This window comes from Dipodomys merriami, unplaced genomic scaffold (assembly GCF_024711535.1).
Source record: "Dipodomys merriami isolate MVZ:Mamm:240054 unplaced genomic scaffold, mDipMer1.0.p SCAF_84, whole genome shotgun sequence".
Taxonomy (NCBI): Eukaryota; Metazoa; Chordata; class Mammalia; order Rodentia; family Heteromyidae; genus Dipodomys; species Dipodomys merriami.
The window spans coordinates 4526374-4547822 of NW_027206446.1; the positions used below are offsets into that span (position 1 = coordinate 4526374).

At 47.1% G+C, this 21449-nt stretch overlaps 4 protein-coding genes across 4 annotated transcripts; 2 read left to right on the top strand and 2 right to left on the bottom strand.

Moving 5' to 3' along the window:
• Positions 1 to 1448: 1448 nt before the first annotated feature.
• On the bottom strand, positions 1449 to 2891 carry LOC138820043 (PRAME family member 12-like). Its single transcript, XM_070011684.1, has one exon. The coding sequence runs from the start codon at positions 2889 to 2891 to the stop codon at positions 1449 to 1451; it is 1443 nt and encodes a 480-aa protein (XP_069867785.1).
• Positions 2892 to 5247: 2356 nt separating this feature from the next.
• On the bottom strand, positions 5248 to 6729 carry LOC138820044 (PRAME family member 8-like). Its single transcript, XM_070011686.1, has one exon. The coding sequence runs from the start codon at positions 6727 to 6729 to the stop codon at positions 5248 to 5250; it is 1482 nt and encodes a 493-aa protein (XP_069867787.1).
• A 4988-nt stretch (positions 6730 to 11717) lies between these two features.
• LOC138820045 (PRAME family member 12-like) lies at positions 11718 to 13196 on the top strand. The gene has a single exon (XM_070011687.1). The coding sequence runs from the start codon at positions 11718 to 11720 to the stop codon at positions 13194 to 13196; it is 1479 nt and encodes a 492-aa protein (XP_069867788.1).
• A 6513-nt stretch (positions 13197 to 19709) lies between these two features.
• On the top strand, positions 19710 to 21188 carry LOC138820046 (PRAME family member 12-like). The gene has a single exon (XM_070011688.1). It carries the CDS (start codon positions 19710 to 19712, stop codon positions 21186 to 21188), a length of 1479 nt encoding a protein of 492 aa, XP_069867789.1.
• The last annotated feature ends 261 nt before the right edge of the window (positions 21189 to 21449 follow it).

A 21449-nucleotide genomic window follows, 5' to 3' on the forward strand; every position in this document is an offset into this window, starting at 1 on the left:
GGACAGCCTTGAAGGTCTCCAGGTTGGGAGACTCTGCCAGATCCCTCAGGGGGAGGCAGGGGAAGGGCCAGGCCTGCCCCAGGTCCTTCAGCACCTCTGTGTGGCCCTGGGCATAGATCTCTATGAACAGTGAAGGGAACAGCAGCAGAGGAAGATCGTCTACAGCAAAGATGGCCAGGGCCTGGTTGCTCAGCAGACTCTTCATGGCTAGATGCTGGAGCGAGGGTGGGGCTCCAATGCTCATCTTGATGGACCAGATGTGGGCCAGGTGTGCAGGGCTCTCTGAATCCCAACAGGGCCAGGCACTCACTGTGCAATCCAGAATTCTTCTTCTGTTCTCTGATCCCTAGATATCCTTCAAGCCCAACCCCAGCCTCACCATTGCATACCTGCCAATGAGAGAGCAGCTTCTGATGGAATTTTTGAGACACACCATGCACACCTTGGTTGGCTTTTGCACTTGAGATTAATTCAAATATTGATTTTAACCAAAAAGGGATAGGTTTAAAGGCCTGTCCCACACAGCCCAGCTTCTCTCTGTATTGTAAATCACACTTTATCAAAATGACCTCCACTTTTATTCCTTAATCCCTCCAGACATTCTCACAGATGTTCCACTGCAAAGCCTGCAAGGAGAGAAGTCATCTGAATTGATAACATCCACAAAGCCTGCAGGAAATCTTTTCTCTGGAGTTCTTTCCCTCTCTGAATCCCTTCCTATTCTTCTTCATCCTTCCTTCCTTCCCTCCCTCCCTCCCTCTCTCCGTATATCCTTCCCTCCCTTCCTTTCTTGCAAGTTTCTTTTTAATCCCCATTCTAGACCTTGGGTAAGGGTTTATTTGTTTGTGTATTTGTGCCAGTTCTTGCATCTAGGTGCTATCTCTGAGCTTTGGTTCACAATGCCAGAACTCTACTACTTGAGCCACAGCTCCACTTCTTGCCACTTTTGGAGGTTCACTAGAGATAAGAGTCTCAAAGATGTCTGTGCCCAGGCTGCCTATGTATGGAAACGCTCAGATCTCCGACTTGCAGAGTTAAGGTTCTAGGTATGCACACTCCTCATTCTTTGGTGCTGAAAAATGATATCTTTCTACTCATGCTTTTTCATTTTTTTATTTTTGATCGATACAGAAAATTATAGATGGTAAGGGATTATTCTACAACTTAGGGGTTTTCTTACAACCATTCAGAAAAACAAAATCATGATCCAGTTCTTTCCAGGCAGAATTGACTCCAGATTCCTGCTGCTGTGTGCACAGGACACATGGAACCCCAAAGCACTCACAAACTCCTGGGGTTCCAGAGTTACAATTGAACTGACAAACTCAGGACCAGATGCCCTGTCTCTTCCATCTACACTGAACACGGGGGTCTGTGCCCCCTGGAGAATGCTCTTCCTGGCTTTCATTTCTGCTGCTAGGAAGCAATTCTAGAAGAGAGGTGCACAACTACAAAGACAGAGTAGAAAGGCCAGAAAGATGCTCTTCTGTGAGCAGCCAGGAGCCATTTGACTCCAGGGTACAGAATCGGTATTTGTTCAGGTAATGACTGAATTTGGTACAGATCTGGACTTTATGGCTTGGTCCCATGTCCCTCAAAGTCTGTGCCAAGACAGCAAGAACCTGAGCAAATCTCTCCGGGTGGATGTCCCAAGGCCACTGATTTTGAGGGTAGTAGCTCTCCAGAGGGGCAGGATAGAGCCCTCGTCTCAAATGACCCATCTGGGCCGTGTGGCACAGGAGGATCTTCAGGGCGGCCATGGAGATGTGGTTTCCATAGAAGCTGAAGAACCTGAGCTGGAAACACTGGCACAGGGCGGGCAGGATGGCCGAGAGCTGGACATCCGTGAAGGCTAAGTCCTCCAGGGCCAGGGTCTCCAAGGTGCCGGCCACTCCATGCAGCAGGTCTAGCAGGGTCTCAAGACTGAAGCAGACCGTGGACAGGCTCCTCAGACGCAGGTGCTTGAGCTGTTTGGTGCAGGGACACTGGAACAGGAACCTCAGGTGAGCTTCGCTCAGCAGACACGAACTCAGAGACAAGGTCTTTAAAGACGTCAGCATCCTGAGGATGGAGGGCGGCTGTTCGTAGTGGAAGCAGACATCGTGTACATAAAGCTCCTGCAGATGCTGCAGCTGCCCCAGCTGTGCCCCAAATTTGCAGGAACACCAGCCATTCCTGGAGCTGGAAGTGAAGAAGCTGCCACACATCTTGGAGAAGTTGAGGATGTGAAAGTTCTTCATGTGGCCCAGGTAAGGGGCAAATGTTTTCAGAAGTTCTTGACATGGGAAATTACTCACCACCAGCTCCTGGATGGAGTCCAGTCTCACCACACGCAGAGCCTTCTGGATTTTATAGATGGAGCCAGACAGAATCCGCAGCTTCCTGGAGCACAGCTGGACTCGTTCTTTCCTCTTCCTGGCCCACTGGAGCAGGTAGGCTTGGAGAGCATTCTGGGCGCCATCTTTGATGGTGAGATCCCTGATGACCATCAAGGGCTGCTCTTCAGTCATCATTGAACCACAGCTCTCTGTTGGTTTGTCAGTCAGGACATCTGGATAAGAGATTTGGGCCATTGAAGGGTAGCCCTGTATCCAGATGTTGGGGTGCTCATTCCGCAGGTCGAGGACTTGCAGTTTCCACCGACTGGGGCGCTCCTTCTTGGCCAGTAGCAGATCGAGCCCATCCAAGACAGCCTTGAAGGTCTCCAGGTCTGGAGACTCGGCCAGGTCCCCCAGGGGGAGGCAGGGGAAGGGCCAGGCCTGCACCAGGGCCTTCAGCACCTCTGTGTGGGCTCCACAATACACCTCCATGAAGAGCGAAGGGAACAGCAGCAGAGGCAGATCTTCCAGGGCAGAGATGGCCAGGGCCTGGTTGCTCAGCAGACTCTGCATGGCCAGATGCTGGAGGGAGGGTAGGGTAGAAAATTCTTTCACTTCCTTCCTTCCTGTCCTCCTTTGCTTACGTTGCCCCTCCCTCTTTCCCTTTCTCTCTTTTCTCTCTTTCTCTCCCTCTTTCTTGCTCTTGCTTTTTCTCTCACCCTCTCTCTCTGTCCCTTTTTTCTTTTTCTATCCCTTTTTCTGCTCTCTCTCACCTTCACTCTCACCATCCCTCCCTCCCTCCTGCCCCCTCTCTCTTTGTATGCAAGTACTCAGGGCCTCTTGTTTTGATTTGGCTTTTTCCCTCAAGGCTGATGGCCGAGCACTCAAGCCACAGCTCTACTTCTGTTTTTTGTGGGTTTACTGGAGACAAGAATCTCTTGAACTCATCTGCCTCACTGGCTTTGAACCATGAACCTCAGAGCTCAGCCTCCTCTTTGCCTGGGATTACAAGAGTGATACACTAGGTGCCAGCAGCTAGTTTCTTTTGTAGGACAGGACAGAGGCCCTCTCTCTTTCTAAGGTCTCAACCTGTTGTGTTCAGTACATGCTGGGCCCAGCTGATATCACCAACCCTGCGGTTCAGCATCAGATTTGGAAGATAAGAAAGGGCATTTGACTGCTCTTTGTAAGTATCATCCACATAGCAGGACACACATATTCATTAATTCAGTTATTTTATTGATTCATTCAAAAAATGCTTTCAGTCTCTAAGAAGGCAAGATTATTTCTTCTTTTCATGCTTTCTGGTTTTCTCTTCTTTGTTCTTTCAGTGTGTGTGTGTGTGTGTGTGTGTGTGTGTGTGTGTGTGTGTGTATGTGCGTGTGTGTGTGTGTGTGTGTGTGTGTGTGTGTGTGTGTGTGTGCTTCTAGTGGGATTTGAACTCATGGTCTGGCACTGTCTGTCCCCCAGCTCTTTCCATTCAAAGCTGGCAATCTACCACATGACCCACAGATTCCACTTCCAGCTTTTGGTGGCTAATTGGAGATAAGAGTCTAAGAGGCTCTTGCCCAGATTGAAGGTGAACTGTGATCCTCAGATTGTGATCCCCAGACTAGTTATAATTACAGGTGTGAGCCACCAGCCTGAGCCTGAGGGGTGACTTATTCTCTTTGGGTTGTTGTTACTGATCTTGACTTTGAATGCAGAGCTCTTTTGCTCAAGGCCAGTACTCTACCACATTGACCCACAGCTCCACTTCTGGTTTTCTGGTGGTTCACTAGAGATGAGAGTCTCGTGGACTTTCCTGACCAGCTGTCTTTGAACTGTGATTCTCAGATTTCTAAGTGGTTTAGGGGCTAGAATTCTGGGCAGAAGCAGTACTCTGATTTTTGGATTCTGAGAAATGACATCCTTCTGCTTACTGTTCTTTTTTCTTTGGAAATGAATTAATTGATGTGTAGACATAGAAAACTGTACACAGTCAGAAGTTTGCTTACAACGATTTAGAAAGACAAGATCGTATTTGAGTTCTTTCTAGGCAGAATTCATTTGAGTTTTCTGATGGTGGGTGCACAGGACACATGTACCCCGAAAGTACCCAGAAACACCTGGGGCTCCAGAGCTACAATTGACCTGAAAATCTCAGGATCATAAGGTAAAGCTGGATTCGGAAATCCTTACCCAAAAGACCACCAGAGACTGTCACCAATGTAAAAGCAAAGGAGTCTTTATTGCAAACTGAAGCTTGGTCTCCCTATTGCCCTCCCCCTCTCAACCCCTCTCCCCCCTCCCGCTGTGTACAAGTCAGCAGCCTACAATGCTGAGAGGCGGCCCCAAGCCCAGGGTTACAGCACCTGTTGTACACTTTTTAGGGAAGGCAGGGGCTTTGCATACATCATAGCATCTTGTAACAAATCACGACACACCATGGGAAAATCATAAAACAACTCCATAGTATGATTGGCGCACTACACAGAGAGAAAGGACCAGAAACAGGTTGTTGGTTAGATCCAGACGTAATTTGCACTGGTTGGCTTGCACAGGGGAGTCTTCAAGAGGATGCATGCTAAACTGCAGGGTGTCCAGTTCAGAGAATGGTCACCAGACTCCAGGAAGGCTGTTCTGGAATTTCAGATACCTTGACATCCTAGCATCTCTGGTTCCCAGGATAGTCTGTGCAAGGCTATTTCAGATACTTCGAGATCCTGGCATCCAGGGTTCCCAGGACTGTCTGTGGCTGGCTTAGGTCAAGGGCTAAGTTGCAGAACTGAGCTGGGGTCTTAAGTAAAAAGAGAGTTGCTCAGGTTGCTCAATAAGCCCTGTCTCTTCCACCCACGCTGAACATTTGGGTCTGTGGCCCTGGAGAATTCTCTTATGTCCTGGCTTTTATTCTGATGCTGAGAAGAGATTCCAGAAGAGAGGAGCCCAACTACACAGACAGAGCAGAAAGGCTGGGAAGCCCCTCCTCTGTGAGCACCCAGGAACCACCTGGGCCCAGGCTGTAGAACTGGCACTTGTTCTGGTGATGACAGAAATCAGTACAGATTTGGACCCTCTGGGTTGGCCCCAGGTCTCTCAATACCTGCCCCAAGCTTGCCAGAACCAGGGCAAGTCTCTCAGGGTCGATGTTCTCTAGCCCCCACTCCTGAGGGTGGTAGCTCTCCAGAGGGGCAGGATAGAGGCCCCGGCTTAAGTGGCCCAACCTGGCCGTGTGGCTCAGGAGGTTGTACAGGGCAGCCATGGAGATGTGGTTCCCATAAACACTGAAGACGCGGAGCTGGGAGCACTGGCTCAGGCCCGGCAGGATGGCCGAGAGATGGGCATCCGTGAAGGCACAGTCCTCCAGGGCCAGGGTTTCCAGGGTGCTGGCCACGTGCTCCAGCAGGTCTCGCAGGGACTCAGGACTCGAGTTATCCATGAACAAACTGGTCAGTTGCAGGTGCTGGAGCTGCCTGGTGCAGGGAGCCTGGGACAGACACCTCAAGTCGGCCTCCTGCAGTGCACAGGCGCTCAGAGACAAGGCCTTCAAAGGCCTCAGGCTCCTGAGGACGGCGGGCAGCTTTCCATAAGGAAAGAGGACTTCGTGCACATGAAGCTCCTGGAGATGCTGCAGCTGGCCCAGATGGTTCCCAATTTTCCAGGAATACCAAGAGTTCTTTTGGCTGGCAGTGTAGAAGTCGGCACGCATCTTGGAGAGCTTCAGGAGGTGAAGGTTCTTCATCTGGCTGAGATAAGGGGCAAAGATCTTCATAGTCTCTCGATTCCAGAATTCACTCACCACCAGTTCCTGGATGGAGTCCAGCCTCACCACATGCAGAGCCTTCTGGATTTCAGAGATGGAGTCAGACCAAATCTGCAGCTTCCTGGAGCACAGCTGAACTCTTTCTCTCCTCTCCCTGGCCCAGTTGAGCAGGTGGGCTTGGAGAGCATCCTGGGTGCCATGTTTGATGGTCAGATCCATGGTGATCATCAAGGGCTGCTCTTCAGTCATCCCTGAGCAGTGGCTCTCTGTTGGCTTGTCAGTCAGGATGTCTGGAGAAGAGATACGGGCCATTGAAGGGTACCCCCATGTCCAGATGTTGGGGTGCTCCTTCTGCAGACTGAGCACTTGCAGTTTCCACTGACTGGGGCGCTCCTTCTTGGCCAGTAGCAGATCGAGCCCATCCAGGACATCTTTGAAGGTTTCCAGGTCTGGAGACTCTGCCAGGTCCCCCAGGGGGAGGCAGCGGAAGGGCCAGGCCTGGACCAGGGCCTTCAGCACCTCTGTGTGGGCCCTGGCATAGACCTCCATGAAGAGTGAAGGGAAGACCAGTACTGGCAGAGTCTCCATGGCAGAGATGGCCCAGGATGGGTGGCTCAGTAGGCTTTGCATGGCCAGATGCTGGAAGGAGGGTGGGTTCCTGAGGCTCATCTTGATGGATGAGATGTGGATCAGAAGTGGGCCAGTTGTGAGGGGCTCTCTCGGCCAGGCACCCACTGCAGACTCCAGAGCACTCTGCTTCTTTCTGGACCCTGGGCATCTTTATAATCCAACCCCACCCTCAGCACTGCAGATCCACCAATCAGAGAGCAGCCTCTGATGGGATTTCTGAGACACACCCAGCACACCTGGAAAGGTGCCACCTTGCAGATTAATTCAAACTAGGATTCCGGGACAAAACCAATGGCCCTATAGACTGGACCCACTCAGTCAAGCTTCTCTTTCAAATCTGAAATAAAATGGACACAGAGACTTCCCTCCCTTATATCTTGTTCCCTCCAGACATTTCCAACGTTACTCTGCCCTGAGGCAGCAAAAGGCTCAAAGAAAATCACTCATTCCAACCTTATAGCATTCACAACGAGTTCTACAAATTTCCTTATTTCTTTCCCTTTTTTCTTTCCCTCTTTCCCTCCTTCCTTCTTTTTATTCTGTCTTTTTCCCTTTTTCTTTCTTTCCTTTCCATCCTCCTTTCTTCACTTCCTTCCTTCCTTTCTTCCTGTCTGCCTTCTCTTATGTCACCCTCCGTCCTTCTTCCCTCCCTCCCTCTCTCTCCACTCTCTCTCTTTTTTCTCTGTCTCCCCCCCCTCTCTCCCTCCTTGTCTCTCTCCTTATATGAAGGTACTCAGGGCCTCTTGTTTTGACTTGGCTTTTTCCCTCAGGGCTGAGGCATACCACTCAAGCCACAGCTCCACTTCTATTTCTTGGTGGGTTTACTGGAGGCAAGAGTCCCTTGGACTCATCTGTGTTGCTGGCTTTGAATCATGAACCTCAGAGTTCAGCCTCCTGAGTGCGTATGACTACAGGTGTGATACACGGGACAGCAGCAGCTAATTTTCTTTTGAGTGACAAGACAAAGAGGCCCTCCCTCTTTCTAAGATTTTAACAGACAACCACAACTGGCACAAAAAAAACCTGAAACAAGCCAGCATCAAGGTCCAACATACACAGATCTAATTTTGCTGAAAAGATGTTGTGTAGGGGAATTGCCATCAAATACTGAATACTCCCTCATGAGAACATTAAATCTATTTCTTAAGCTCATGTGTACTCTTGGATGAGAATTCTCAGTAGTTAAACTGTAGTCACTGCGATTTGATGAAACATGACTTGAGAATAAGAAATATTCACCTCCTGTTCACCTAGCACACCAAAAAGAAGGAAGGCAGGAAGGAAAGAAAGGAGAGGAGGGGTGTAGGAGGGACGGAGGGAGGGAAGAAGGAAGGAAGGAAGGAAGGAAAGAAGGAAGGAAGGAAGGAAAGAAGGAAGAAAGGAAAGAAGGAAGGAAGGAAGGAAGTGAGGGAGGGATGAAGGGAGGGAGACAGGGAGGGAGGGAGGGAGGGAGAGGGAGGGAGGGAGGGAGAGAGGAAAGGAGGGAAAAAGAAAGAATATTGACTTACACAGGACTTTGGTGGCTCACACCTTTAATTCTCCTAGTCAGGAAGACTAGATGTCAGGATGGCAGTTCAAAGCCAGTCTGACCAGAAAGTCGTTGAGAAGCTTTCTGTTAACCTTTAAATTTAATTGTGAAGATGATATACAGAAGGATTACAATTTGAGTACATTTCCTTTAAAACGGTGTCCTTCATTCCTTCCACTTTTTCTCCTTCCCACTGACCTCCCCTCCAAAGTGTAAAGTTCATTTCCCACCATTTCCACGCTTCCCCATCCTCTCCCAAATGAGATAAATGTGCATACAAGACAAAGGCACAGAAATAAAAAACAACAAAAAGAGGCAAAAAAGAATACAAAAATGAAATAAAAGGAACAGAGAATGCAATAAAATCGGGCTAGCTTCCATTTCTTAGAGTTCATTTTGATTAGCATCATTTTATATGATCCCATCATGCAAATTGAACCCTTGTGATCCTTTTCTAAGCATATCCTCCTTTCTTCTCACTGTGTGAGTATTTACAAGGCTGTTTGATTAATCATGTCCAAGTCTTTTACTATCCTTTGGATTTACCATAGATTTATACGCACATATGAATGATAACAAATGAGGGAAACCGTGCATTTTGTTTCTTTGGGTCTGGCTTACTTTACTTAGTGTAATTTTCTCAAAGTCTTCCATTTCCACATGAGTAGGGAAATAACATTCTTTCTGATGGAAGCATAAAGTTCCATGGGATATATATACCACATTTTCCTCATTCCTTTATCCACTGAGGGACAACTGGATTGGCTCCATATCTTAGCTAGGGTATCAGTGCTGCAGAGATCAGGGTTGTGCTGTTTTAATGTGGCCTGATTTGGGCCATTTGCATAAGAATGAAGTTTTATGGATGGTTAGTTGGGGAACCTCCATACTGCCTTCCTTAGTAGTTACACAAGTCTACATTCCCCACCAACATTTGTAGTATTGTTCCCTTTTGGCCATATCCTCAACATCATCTTTTATTGTTAGGGATTTTTGGATGGTTTTTTTTTTGATAGTAGCCATTCTAATTGGGATGAGGTAGAATCTCAAAGTTGATTTGATTTGTATTCCTTTTATAGCTAGGAATGTGGAACACCTCTTCATGTGTCTATGGGCCATTCATGTTTCTTTTTCATAGAAATCACTCTTTAAAGCTCTAGCTGGCTAGTCATTACTTTGAGGTTTTGTTTTTGGTAGGGTTAATTTGTTTAGCTGTACTTACATTTTAGATAGGAGGCACTAGTAAGTAAAGATGTTATCCCATTCTGTGGGCTATTTGTCTTGCTACTGTGTCCTTTGCCATGCAGAAGCTCTTCAGTTTTTTCAGTTCCATTCATCTAGTTATTATTTAACTTGTGGTGATTCTGGGTCTTTATTTAGGAGTTTTGGCCTATACCAAGGAGCTTCCTGCTTCTCCTATCCCTTCCAGTAATATTTCCAGGGGGTCTGGTGTTCCATTAATGTCTGTGATCTAATGGGAACTGACTCTTGTGCGATGTGTTATGGAAGGATCTAACTTCAGTTTTCTGCATGTGGATAGCCAAAACTGCCAGCACTATTTGTGGCACAGGCTGTCTATCTTCCATCTTGTGTTTCTACTTCCATTCTGATCTTTTCAATGAACCACTTCTTCTGCAACAATATATTATTCAGTCTCCATGAGTTATAGAGATTTTATGATGACTGGTTGGTGTGTGAGTGTGTGTGTGTGTGTGTGTGTGTTTGGTCAATAATGGTGGGGTGAACTCTGGGCCTGGGCACCGTCCCTCACCTCTTCAGCTCAAGGCTAGCACCCTACCACTTGAGCCACAGAGCTACTTATGGCTCTTTTCTGCTTATGTGGTGCTGAGGAATGGAACCCAGGGCCTCATGCATGCAAGGTAAGTGCTCTACCACTGAGCCACCTTCCCAGCCCATGATGACTGTTTATATTGAACTATAATAATACAGCATGTGGTCTGACAGAATGCTGGGAATAATTTTAATATTTCAGAACTTGTGCAGACTTTCTGCACAGACTTATATGTTATTGGTTTTGGAAAATATTCCATGTGCTTCTCAGAAAAATATGTATTCTGATGATGCCTGGTCAAATATTCTGTAGATGTCTGTGAAGTCTAGTCAGTCAATGCAGATATTTAGGGGATTTAGTTCTGACGTTTTTCTGTTACACTTTATGGGTTCATTTATCCAGTGAAACAGTGGTATGTTAAAATCACCAACAATTACTATTTTTGATTCTATGGGGTTTTTTTTAGGTCCTATAGTATTAGTTTGATGAAGTTGGGTGCTCTGGTATTGGTGAATAGATATTTAGAATTGTTAGAAACTTCTAGAAGAGATCCCTTTATTAGTTTGTAATGCCCTTTGTCTCTTCTAATTTTAAATTGAAATCTATTTTTTCTGATATTATTACTGGTACTCCAACCTGTTTATGGGAGCAATTTTCTTGAAAGCATTTATTCCAGTCTTTCACATTCAAAATGTTTGTTTTTCTTGGCAAGATGTGTCTTGCACATGGATAGATCTTGCTCTTTTATCCTACTAGTGAATCTATGTCATTGAATTAAAGAGTTAAGTCTATTAACATTGAGAGTGAGGACTGAGAAGTGTTTGGTAATCCTGCCATGTTATCCACCTTTTTAGGGACTCTGCCTTGACATTTCTCACTATATTTCTCTGGTTTTCTGATAAACAGCCATATCTCTGCCATGACTTAGATTCCTATCTTCAATAAACTCCACAGAAAAAAAGAGGAAAGTACTGTTTTGGTTCAAATGTTGGAGCAAAAGCATTGAGGAAAAGAAGCTCAAGGACACTGGCCATGCCCTCAATTCAAGTTGTGAGATGAACAATAAAAAAAAAAGACAGGAAGGAAGGAAGGAAGGAATGAAGGAACGAACCAATGAACAAATGAATGAATGAAGGAACAAAGGAAGGAACAAAGGAAGGAAGGAAAGAAAGAATGAGGGAAAAAGGAAGGAATGAAGGAGGAAGGGAGGAAGGGAAATAATTTTCTAGAGAAATGTTTGTGCATGCTATAAGATTGGGCTGGCTGATGTTCTTGGAACTTTTGCAGGCTCAAGGAACTGAAATATCTGTGGAAATTTCTCAAAGGGATAAAAAATAAGCACAGGAAATGTGTGTGTGTGTGTGTGTGTGTGTGTGTGTGTGTGTGTGTGTGTGTGTTACACATTTGAAATGGAAGCTGGGCCCAGTGGATCCTGTGTATAATCTTATCACTCTGAGTAGAATCTCTGTTTAAATTAATCTAGACCATTTGAACCAGATGAGGTGTGGTAGGTGTTACTCAGAAATCCCATCAGAATCTGCTCTCCCATTGGTAGATACACAGAGGGGAGGGTGGGACTGGGGTATAAAGATGCCAAAGGGCCAGAGAAGAGCAGAGGCCTGGAGTCGGCCTTGAGTGCCTAGCCCTGCTGGGATTCAGAGAGTCCTGCACACCTGGTCCACATCTGCTCCACTTCTGGCCTTGAAGATGAGCGACAGGAACCCACCCTCGCTCCAGTATCTGGCCATGCAGAGCCTGCTGAGCAACCAGGCCCTGGCCATCGCTGCCCTGGAGGATCTACCGGTGTTGCTGTTCCCTTCGCTGTTCGTGGAGGTCTATGCCAGGGCCCACACAGAGATGCTGAAGGCCCTGGTCCAGGCCTGGCCCTTCTCCTGCCTCCCTCTGGGGGACCTGGCAGAGTCTCCAGACCTGGAAACCTTCAAGGCTGTCCTGGATGGGCTCGATCTGCTACTGGCCAAGAAGGAGCGCCCCAGTAGGTGGAAACTGCAAGTCCTCGACCTGCGGAATGAGCACCCCAACATCTGGATACAGGGCTACCCTTCAATGGCCCAAATCTCTTATCCAGATGTCCTGACTGACAGGACAACAGAGAGCTGTGGTTCAATGATGACTGAAGAGCAGCCCTTGATTTTACTCATGGACCTGACCATCAAACATGGCACCCAGGATGCTCTCCAAGCCTACCTGCTCCAGTGGGCCAGGGAGAGGGGAGAACGAGTCCAGCTGTGCTCCAGGAAGCTGCTGATTCTGTCTGGCTCCATCTCTGAAATCCAGAAGGCTCTGCGTGTGGTGAGGCTGGACTCCATCCAGGAGCTAAAGGTGAATAAATTCTGGCATCGAGAAACCATGAAAAAAGTTGCCCCTTACCTAAGTCAGATGAAGAACCTTCGCATCCTCCAATTCTCCAGGATGAGACTGACTGTCACTTGCAGACACAAGAATTTCTCATATTCCTACAAATATGCTGTACATCTGGGACAGCTGTATCATCTGCAGGAGCTGTATGTGCACGACGTCTTCTTCCTTTATGGACGGCTGCCCACCATACTCAGGAACCTCACCCTTTTGAAGACCTTGTCTCTGAGTTCGTGTCCACTGAAGGAAGCTGACTTGTGGTTCCTGTCCCAGTGTCCCTGCTCCAGGCAACTCAAGCACCTGCGTCTGAGGAGTTTGCCCCTGGACAACTTCAGTCCTGAGCCCCTGAGAGCCCTACTGGAGTATGAGGCCGGAACCCTGGAAACCCTGGCCCTGGAGGACTGTGCCATCACAGATTCCCAGCTCTTGTGCATGCTGCCCGCCCTGAGCCAGTGCTCCCACCTCAGCTTCTTCAGTTTCTATGGAAACCACATCTCCATTTCTATCCTGCAGAGCCTCCTGAGCCACACAGCCAGACTGGACTGTTTGAGACAAGGGATCTATCCTGCCCCTCTGGAGTGCTACCCCCATCATGAACGGTGGGTAGGGGACTTCGAACCTGAGAGATTTGCCCACGTTCAGGCTCAGTTGGAGCAGTCATTGAGAGACATGGGGACTACTCAGAAGGTCCAGATCTGTATCGATTTCTGTCATCATCACAAATACTGGACCTTTTACACCCTGGGGTCTGATGGCTACTGGGTGGTCACCGTCAAGAATCATCCTGGCCTTTCTGCTCTGCCTCTGTAGTCAGGAGCCTCTCCTGGGCTCTCATCTGAGCACTCCAAAATGAAAGTTGGGGTTGGGATTGTGGCTCAGTGATAGAGCGCTCACCTGCCTTGCAGGAAGCCCTTGTTTGATTCATCAGTACCACATACACAGAAAAAGTTGGAAGTGGAACTGTTGTTCATGTGGCAGAGTATTAACCTTAAGAAAAGAAGCTCAGAGACAGTGTCTAGGTCCTTATTTCAAGTCATAGGACTGGCAAAAATAAGAAATAAAAAACAAAATGAAAGATATGACATAAGAGCATTCTCCTGGAGCACCGACCCCAACACTCAGAATGGATGGAAGAGAGAGAACCTCTGTTTCTGGACTTTTCATTTCAATCATAACTATGTTGGGCTATACATGGGCACACATTATCAGGAATCTGTAGTGGATTCAGCCTGGAAAGAACTGGACCATGACCTTGTTTTTCTAAATGATTGTGACCAACTGGCTCATGTTCTAGGGCAGTCCTTGACTGTTCACAATTTGCTGTATTAATGAATCAATAAAGTCATTTCCAAAATAATACAGATAATGTTATTATTTCTCAGCACCAAAGTGTACAGTTTTCTGAGAGGAGACTGCCACGTGGTTCAGGAAGAAGGGAGTTCATTGGGGAGAGCCCATCTTGTGGCTTTCATGATCTGTTGGTGTGCACAGAGCCAAATGAGGGCAGGCACGAGGGGCTATGGCTACCAATGTAGAAGTGACCTATTAGCCAGTGTCCTCCCAGTACTCCCAGGTACACCAGTTACCTGGGTTTATAGTGGTGGGCAGGGATTCTAGGTTGGTCTGCCTTCTGTCCCTTGGGGATAACAAAGGGTTGGAGAAGAGAGAAGAGAAGGGTCCATTGTTGCCTGAGCAGGCTTACCATTCCAAACTTTTGATAGTTAAACAGGAGCACCAAATCTCTATAGCTACTTCCTGCTAGCAGGTGGAGTTAAGCTTGGGGATAGAAGGCAGAGGTGTCATGTGGTCCAGGAGGAGGCAGCAGTAACCCTTCCTGGGTGGTAAACACATGTAAGCATCCTTGGCTGAAATCTGAAAGAAGTCTTATGAGGCAGAGACTGAACAGTAAGTCAAAACATTACTGGAGGGCACACAAACACAGAGGGACCGGCAGCCATCCAGTCACAGTGGAAAGGGCAAACGGTGGATGATCTGGCAAGTCCCTCTCTCTTGCAATCCAGGTGGCCCTGTGACTGGTGGATCAGGCCCCTGCTACTTCTGACTGATTAATATCCAGCAACTGCATAGGGGAGAGCTAAATGGACTGGTTATAATAACCACTCCGAAGCTAGGGCTGGATTGCAGTGGTTAAGATCCCAGTGGGAGGCCTTGATCTTACTGTAACTGGACTATAGATACCTGGACTACAGATGTTTGCATGACAGAGTATGTATGGGAGCCCCCTTATAAGTAGACATAGAAGGTATCAAGGTCATGAGTGTAAGTTCCTGTCCACTTACAAGAAAGACGGGTATGGGCATTAAATAGGCATACTTATAAATATTTTCTTTTGACCTCCTGCCTCTGGTGAGTTTTGAAGGGCAAGCACAGAGTGACTCCATTTAGCATCTCGCACCATCCACCCTCATTTATGCAGTTTTTTCCAAGTGTCTCGGGGTAGACCTCATCACCAGGACTAGCTCTGTCCTGGGGGTCTAGCAGGTCTCTTCTGGCTAGGTGCTGAGATGGCATGTCCCATGGTGTTCTGTGCTCATCCTGGGCCGAGCTATCTTCCCTGCAGTCCAGTTGCAAAGCGTTGAGGGGGAAAAAACCCCACAATCATCATGTCTCCATCCACCCGGACCAGGGCTTTCATTCTGGAGAAGGAACTGGAATTGAGCGATGAAATTCCAGGCACGGAAAGGCAGAAGAGGAGGAAGAAGATCATTGAAGCTTCAGCTCAGCGGGGACTCCGGCTGGCAGCTTACATGACAATAGTGCAGGCAGATGATGTGTTGTGGGTGACAAGCCTTATTATGCCGCAGTGGCCACTGTGTCCCTTTCCTTCTTTCAGACTCCCCTGGAGGTCTGGGGAGCATGCCCTCAGACTCTGCAGCTGTGGTTCTCATCAGCAGAAAAACACGAGCTGTAAAACATGTTTGGTTATCTGCCCGTCCACATCCAGTGCTGTGACCTCATCCAGGAGAATGAGGCTCCAGGGAGGGAATCTTCCCGTTACTTTTAGAAACTTCACTGCAGCAAAAGGATGAATCAGTGAATGCAGCCCCAGGGTTGGGCCAGTAAAGGGGAACCAGTCTGCCAGCCCAGTAGCAAGGACTCCACCAGAGTCTCCGGGACCTCACACCCTCCAAATTCCACATGGGGGGGAGGTCCCACAACTCCAGTCTGGCTGACCCACCCAGAACTTCAGTCGCCAAAGGCTGTATGAGAAATGAAAGGAACTTCCAAGAGCTGGTGGCTCATGTCTGTAATCCTAGCTACTCAGGAAACTGAGAGATGAGGATCTCAGTTCCAAGCCAGCCTGGGCGGCAAAGTCCATGAGACTCTTATCTTCAACAAACCACTAGATTACTGCAAGTGGTCCTGTGGCTCAAGAGGCGGAATGGGAGCCTTGAGCAATAGAGCTCAGGGACTGCACCCAGGCCCTGTGATAAAGTCTTATTGAAGGAATGAGCTCCAGTGTATTATCTCAGGTGCATCCAGATGTCAGGCTAGACCCCAGGTGTGCATGGACATGCTTGACACAGGCTGGAAAATGGGACCTAGCCTGGCCATCCACATTCTATTGTAGGCCTAACCTGTAGGGGGCACTGAGGCTGAGCTGTGAGGCAGGAAAGGGTTAGGAGGTTGGAATGCCAGAAGGCTGAGAATTGGACCCCCAGAAAGTCAGCCAAGACAAGACAGATGGAGAGCTGTGTGAACCGTACAAAGCTTGAGACTTTGGAAGTAAGATCACTCCCTTCTGCTCCCTAAAGATAAGGCAGCCAATATTCACTATGCGCACCTACCTTATCTTCTGTCCACATCTGCAATCATCGCCCCTGTACAGAACCAAAGTAAACTCTACCTCCTTGCTCAGAATGTATAAAAGCCTAATTCCAGCCCCATCTACTTGCACAATCTCCAATCCCACAGTAAGGTTGCTACCCCTCACTGTTGCTCAATAAATTCTCCAGCATGTTTCTTCTGTTCTCCTCCACCAGCAAGGAAACAAGTAGAAAGAAGGAAGGAAGGAAGGAAAGAAAGAAAGAAAGAAAGAAAGAAAGAAAGAAAGAAAGAAAGAAAGAAAGAAAGAAAGAAAGAAAGAAGAAAGGAACTAGCCTCCATGGGTAGCTATAGTTCAAACCACAAAGTAATGTCCTCACCCTGACTGCTTGTAATGGCCTGACCCCAGTAGGCGGTGGGATTCACCCCAAATCAGGGAACTTGGCAGTCAGAGGTCACTCAGGGCTTAGGGATTTCTGGGTTATGCAGCCATAGTATTTGGGCAAAGACTGTAATGGCAAGCTCACATAGAGATGGAAGGCTCTGATTCCAGCAAGCTGAGGGCCAGAGAGGAAGGAAAGCGATGGTAACACCACCTTAACTGCAGGGCCACAGGGCTGAACACTTCCAGCCAGTGGACTTACATTGGCTGCCTAAACCTCAGTGCAGAGTACAGACAAGATCAAACAGACAAATGAACCAGGGCCTGGAAAGGTCAACAATGCACAGTAACAGTTGTCTCTTGAACAGCAAAGAAGAAAGACAAAAGAAAGAAGGATGTCAACAAACTGTGAGAGGCCATGTATAAAAATAAGCTCAAACAGCTGAATGATTTGAGGAACAAAATATAAGATAAGAGAAGATGGAGATATAATCCTAGCTACTCAGGATGCCCAGATCTGATGATTGAGATTCAAAGCCAGCCTGGGCAGGAAAGTGTCTGAGACTCTACCCACCAGAAAACTGGAAGTGGTACTTTGGATTTACTGTACATTTATAGGCACATTTGAATGATAACAAATAAGGGAAAACGTGCATTCTGTTTCTTTGGGTCTGGCTTACTTTACTTAGTGTAATTTTCTCAAAGTCTTCCATTTCCACATGAGTAGGGAAATAACATTCTTTCTGATGGAAGCATAAAGTTCCATGGCATATATATATACCATATTTTCTTCATTCATTTATCCACTGAGGAGAAACTGGGTTGGCTCCATATCTTAGCTAGGGTATCAGTGCCGCAGAGATCAGGGTTGTGCTGTTTTAATGTGACCTGGTTTGGGCCATTTGCATAAGAATGAAGTTTTATGGTTGGTTAGTTGGAGAACCTCCATACTGCCTTCCTTAGTAGTTACACAAGTCTACATTCCCCACCAACATTTGTAGTATTGTTCCCTCTTGGCTATATCCTCAACATCATCTGTTATTGTAAGGGATTTTTGGATGATTTTTTTGTTTGTTTGTTTTTTGATAGTAGCCATTCTAATTGGGATTAGTTAGAATCTCAATGTTGATTTGATTTGTATTTCTTTTATGGCTAGGGATGTGGAACAACTCCTCATGTGTTTATGGGCCATTCAAGTTTCTTTTTCATAGAAATCACTCTTTAAATCTCTAGCTGGCTAGTCATTACTTTGAGATTTTGTTTTTGGTAGGTTTAATTTGTTTAGCTGTACTTATATTTTAGATAGGAGGCACTAGTCAGATGAAATGCAAGTAAAGATTTTATCCCATTCCGTGGGCTATTTGTCTTGCGACTGTGTCCTTTGCCGTGCAGAATCTCTTCAGTTTTTTCAGTTCCATTCATCTAGTTATTATTTAACTTGTGGTGATTCTGGATCTTTATTTAGGAGTTTTGGCCTATGCCAAGGAGCCTTCCTGCTTCTCCTATCCCTTCCAGTAATATTTCCAGGGGGTCTGGTGTTCCATTGACTTCCCAGCCCATGATGATTGTTTATATTGAACTATAATAATACATCATGTGGTCTGACAGAATGCTGGGAATAATTTTAGTATTTCAGAACTGTGCAGACTTTCTGCACAGACTTACATATTATTTGTTTTGGAAAATATTCCATGTGCTTCTCAGAAAAATATGTATTCTGATGATGCCTGGTCAAATATTCTGTAGATGTCTGTGAAGTCTAGTCAGTCAATGCAGATATTTAGGGGATTTAGTTCTGACGTTTTTCTGTTACACTTTATGGGTTCATTTATCCAGTGCAACAGTGGTGTGTTAAAATCACCAACGATTACTATTTTTGATTCTATGGGGTTTTTTTAGGTCCTGTAGTTTTAGTTTGATGAATTTGGGTGCTCTGATATTGGTGAATAGATATTTAGAATTGTTAGAAACTTCTAGAAGAGATCCCTTTATTAGTTTGTAATGCCCTTTTTCTCTTCTAATTTTAAATTGAAATCTATTTTTCTGATATTATTGTTGCTACTCCAACCTGTTTATGGGAGCAATTTTCTTGAAAAGTTTTATTCCAGTCTTTCACATTCAAAATGTTTGTTTTTCTTGGCAAGATGTGTCTTGCACATGGATAGATCTTGCTCTTTTATCCTACTAGTGAATCTATGTCATTGAATTAAAGAGTTAAGTCTATTAACATTGAGAGTGAGGACTAGGAAGTGTTGGGTAATCCTGCCATGTTATCCACCTTTTTAGGGACTCTGCCTTGACATTTCTCACTGTATTTCTCTGGTTTTCTGATAAACAGCCATATCTCTGCCATGACTTAGATTCCTATCTTCAATAAACTCCACAGAAAAAAGAAGAAAGTAGTGTTGTGATTCAAATATTGGAGCAAAAGCATTGAGGAAAAGAAGCTCAAGGACACTGGCCATGCCCTCAATTCAAGTTGTGAGATGAACAATAAAAAAAAGACAGGAAGGAAGGAAGGAAGGAAGGAAGGAAGGAAGGAAGGAAGGAAGGAAGGAAGGAAGGAAGGAAGGAAGGAAGGCAGGGAGGGAGGGAGGAAGGGATGGAGGGAGGGAAGGAGGGAGGAAGGGAGGGAAGTAGGAAGGGAGGGACGGACGGAGGGAGGGAGGGAGGGAGGGAAATAATTTTCTAGAGAAGTGTTTGTGGATGCTATCAGATTGGGCTAGCTGTCGTTCTTGGAACTTTTGCAGGCTCAAGGTAGTGAAATATCTGTGGAAATTTCTCAAAGGGTTAACAAATAAGGGCCAAAATGTGTGAGTGTGTGAGTGTGTGTGTGTGTGTGTGTTACACATTTGAAATGGAAGTTGGGCCCAGTGGGTCCTGTCTATAATCTTATCACTCTGAGTAGAATCTCTCTTTCAAGTAATCTAGATTGTTAGACCCAGCCAGGGTGTGGTGGGTGTTACTCAGAAATCCCATCAGAATCTGCTCTCCCATTGCTAGATACACAGAAGGGAGGGTGGGACTGGGGTATAAAGATGCCAAAGGGCCAGAGAAGAGCAGAAGCCTGGAATCTGCCTTGAGTGCCTAGCCCTGCTGGGATTCAGAGAGTCCTGCACACCTGGTCCACATCTGCTCCACTTCTGGCCTTGAAGATGAGCGACAGGACCCCACCCTCGCTCCAGTATCTGGCCATGCAGAGCCTGCTGAGCAACCAGGCCCTGGCCATCTCTGCCCTGGAGGATCTACCGGTGTTGCTGTTCCCTTCGCTGTTCGTGGAGCTCTATGCCAGGGCCCACACAGAGGTGCTGAAGGCCCTGGTGCAGGCCTGGCCCTTCTCCTGCCTCCCCCTGGGGGACCTGGCAGAGTCTCCAGACCTGGAAACCTTCAGCGCTGTCCTGGATGGGCTCCATCTGCTACTGGCCAAGAAAGAGCGCCCCAGTCAGTGGAAACTGCAAGTTCTCGACCTGCGGAATGAGCACCCCAACATCTGGATAGAGGGCTACCCTTCAATGGCCCGAGTCGCTTATCCAGATGTCCTGACTGACAAGCCAACAGAGAGCTGTCGTTTACTGATGACTGAAGAGCAGCCCTTGATTTTACTCATGGACCTGACCATCAAACATGGCACCCCGGATGCTCTCCAAGCCCACCTGCTCCAGTGGGCCAGGGAGAGGGGAGAACGAGTCCAGCTGTGCTCCAGGAAGCTGCTGATTCTGTCTGACTCCATCTCTGAAATCCAGAAGGCTCTGCGTGTGGTGAGGCTGGACTCCATCCAGGAGCTAAAGGTGAATAAATTCTGGCATCGAGAAACCATGAAAAAAGTTGCCCCTTACCTAAGTCAGATGAAGAACCTTCGCATCCTCCAATTCTCCAGGATGAGAGTCAACGTCACTTGCAGATACAAGAATTTCTCATATTCCTGCAAATACGCTGTACATCTGGGACAGCTGCAGCATCTGCAGGAGCTGTATGTGCACAACGTCTTCTTCCTTTATGGACAGCTGCCCACCATCCTCAGGAACCTCACCCTTTTGAAGACCTTGTCTCTGAGTTCGTGTCCACTGAAGGAGGCTGACTTGTGGTTCCTGTCTCAGTGTCCCTGCTCCAGGCAGCTCAAGCGCCTGCGTCTGAGGAGTTTGGCCCTGGACAACTTCAGTCCTGAGCCCCTGAGAGCCCTACTGGAGCACGGGGCTGGCACCCTGGAGACCCTGGCCCTGGAGGACTGTGCCATCACAGATCCCCAGCTCTTGTGCATGCTGCCCGCCCTGAGCCAGTGCTCTCACCTCAGCTTCTTCAGTTTCTATGGAAACCACATCTCCATTTCTGTCCTGCAGAGCCTCCTGAGCCACACAGCCAGACTGAGCTGTTTGAGACAAGGGATCTATCCTGCCCCTCTGGAGTGCTACCCCCATCATGAACGGTGGGTAGGGGACTTCGAACCTGAGAGATTTGCCCAGGTTCACGCTCAGTTGGAGCAGTCATTGAGAGACATGGGGACTACTCAGAAGGTCCAGATATGTGTCGATTTCTGTCATCATTACAAATACTGGACATTTTACACCCTGGGGTCTGATGGCTACTGGGTGGTCACCGTCAAGAATCATCCTGGCCTTTCTGCTCTGCCTCTGTAGTCAGGAGCCTCTCCAGGGCTCTCATCTGAACACTCCAAAATGAAAGTTGGGGTTGGGATTGTGGCTCAGTGGTAGAGCACTTACCTGGCTTACACGAAGCCCTTGTTTGTTTCATCAGTACCACATACACAGAAAAAGGTGTGGCACTATTGGTCAAGTGGCAGAGTATTAACCTTAAGCAAAAGAAGCTCAGAGACAGTGTCCAGGTCCTTATTTAAAGTCATTGGGCTGGAAAAAATTAAGAAAAAAAAAGACAAAATG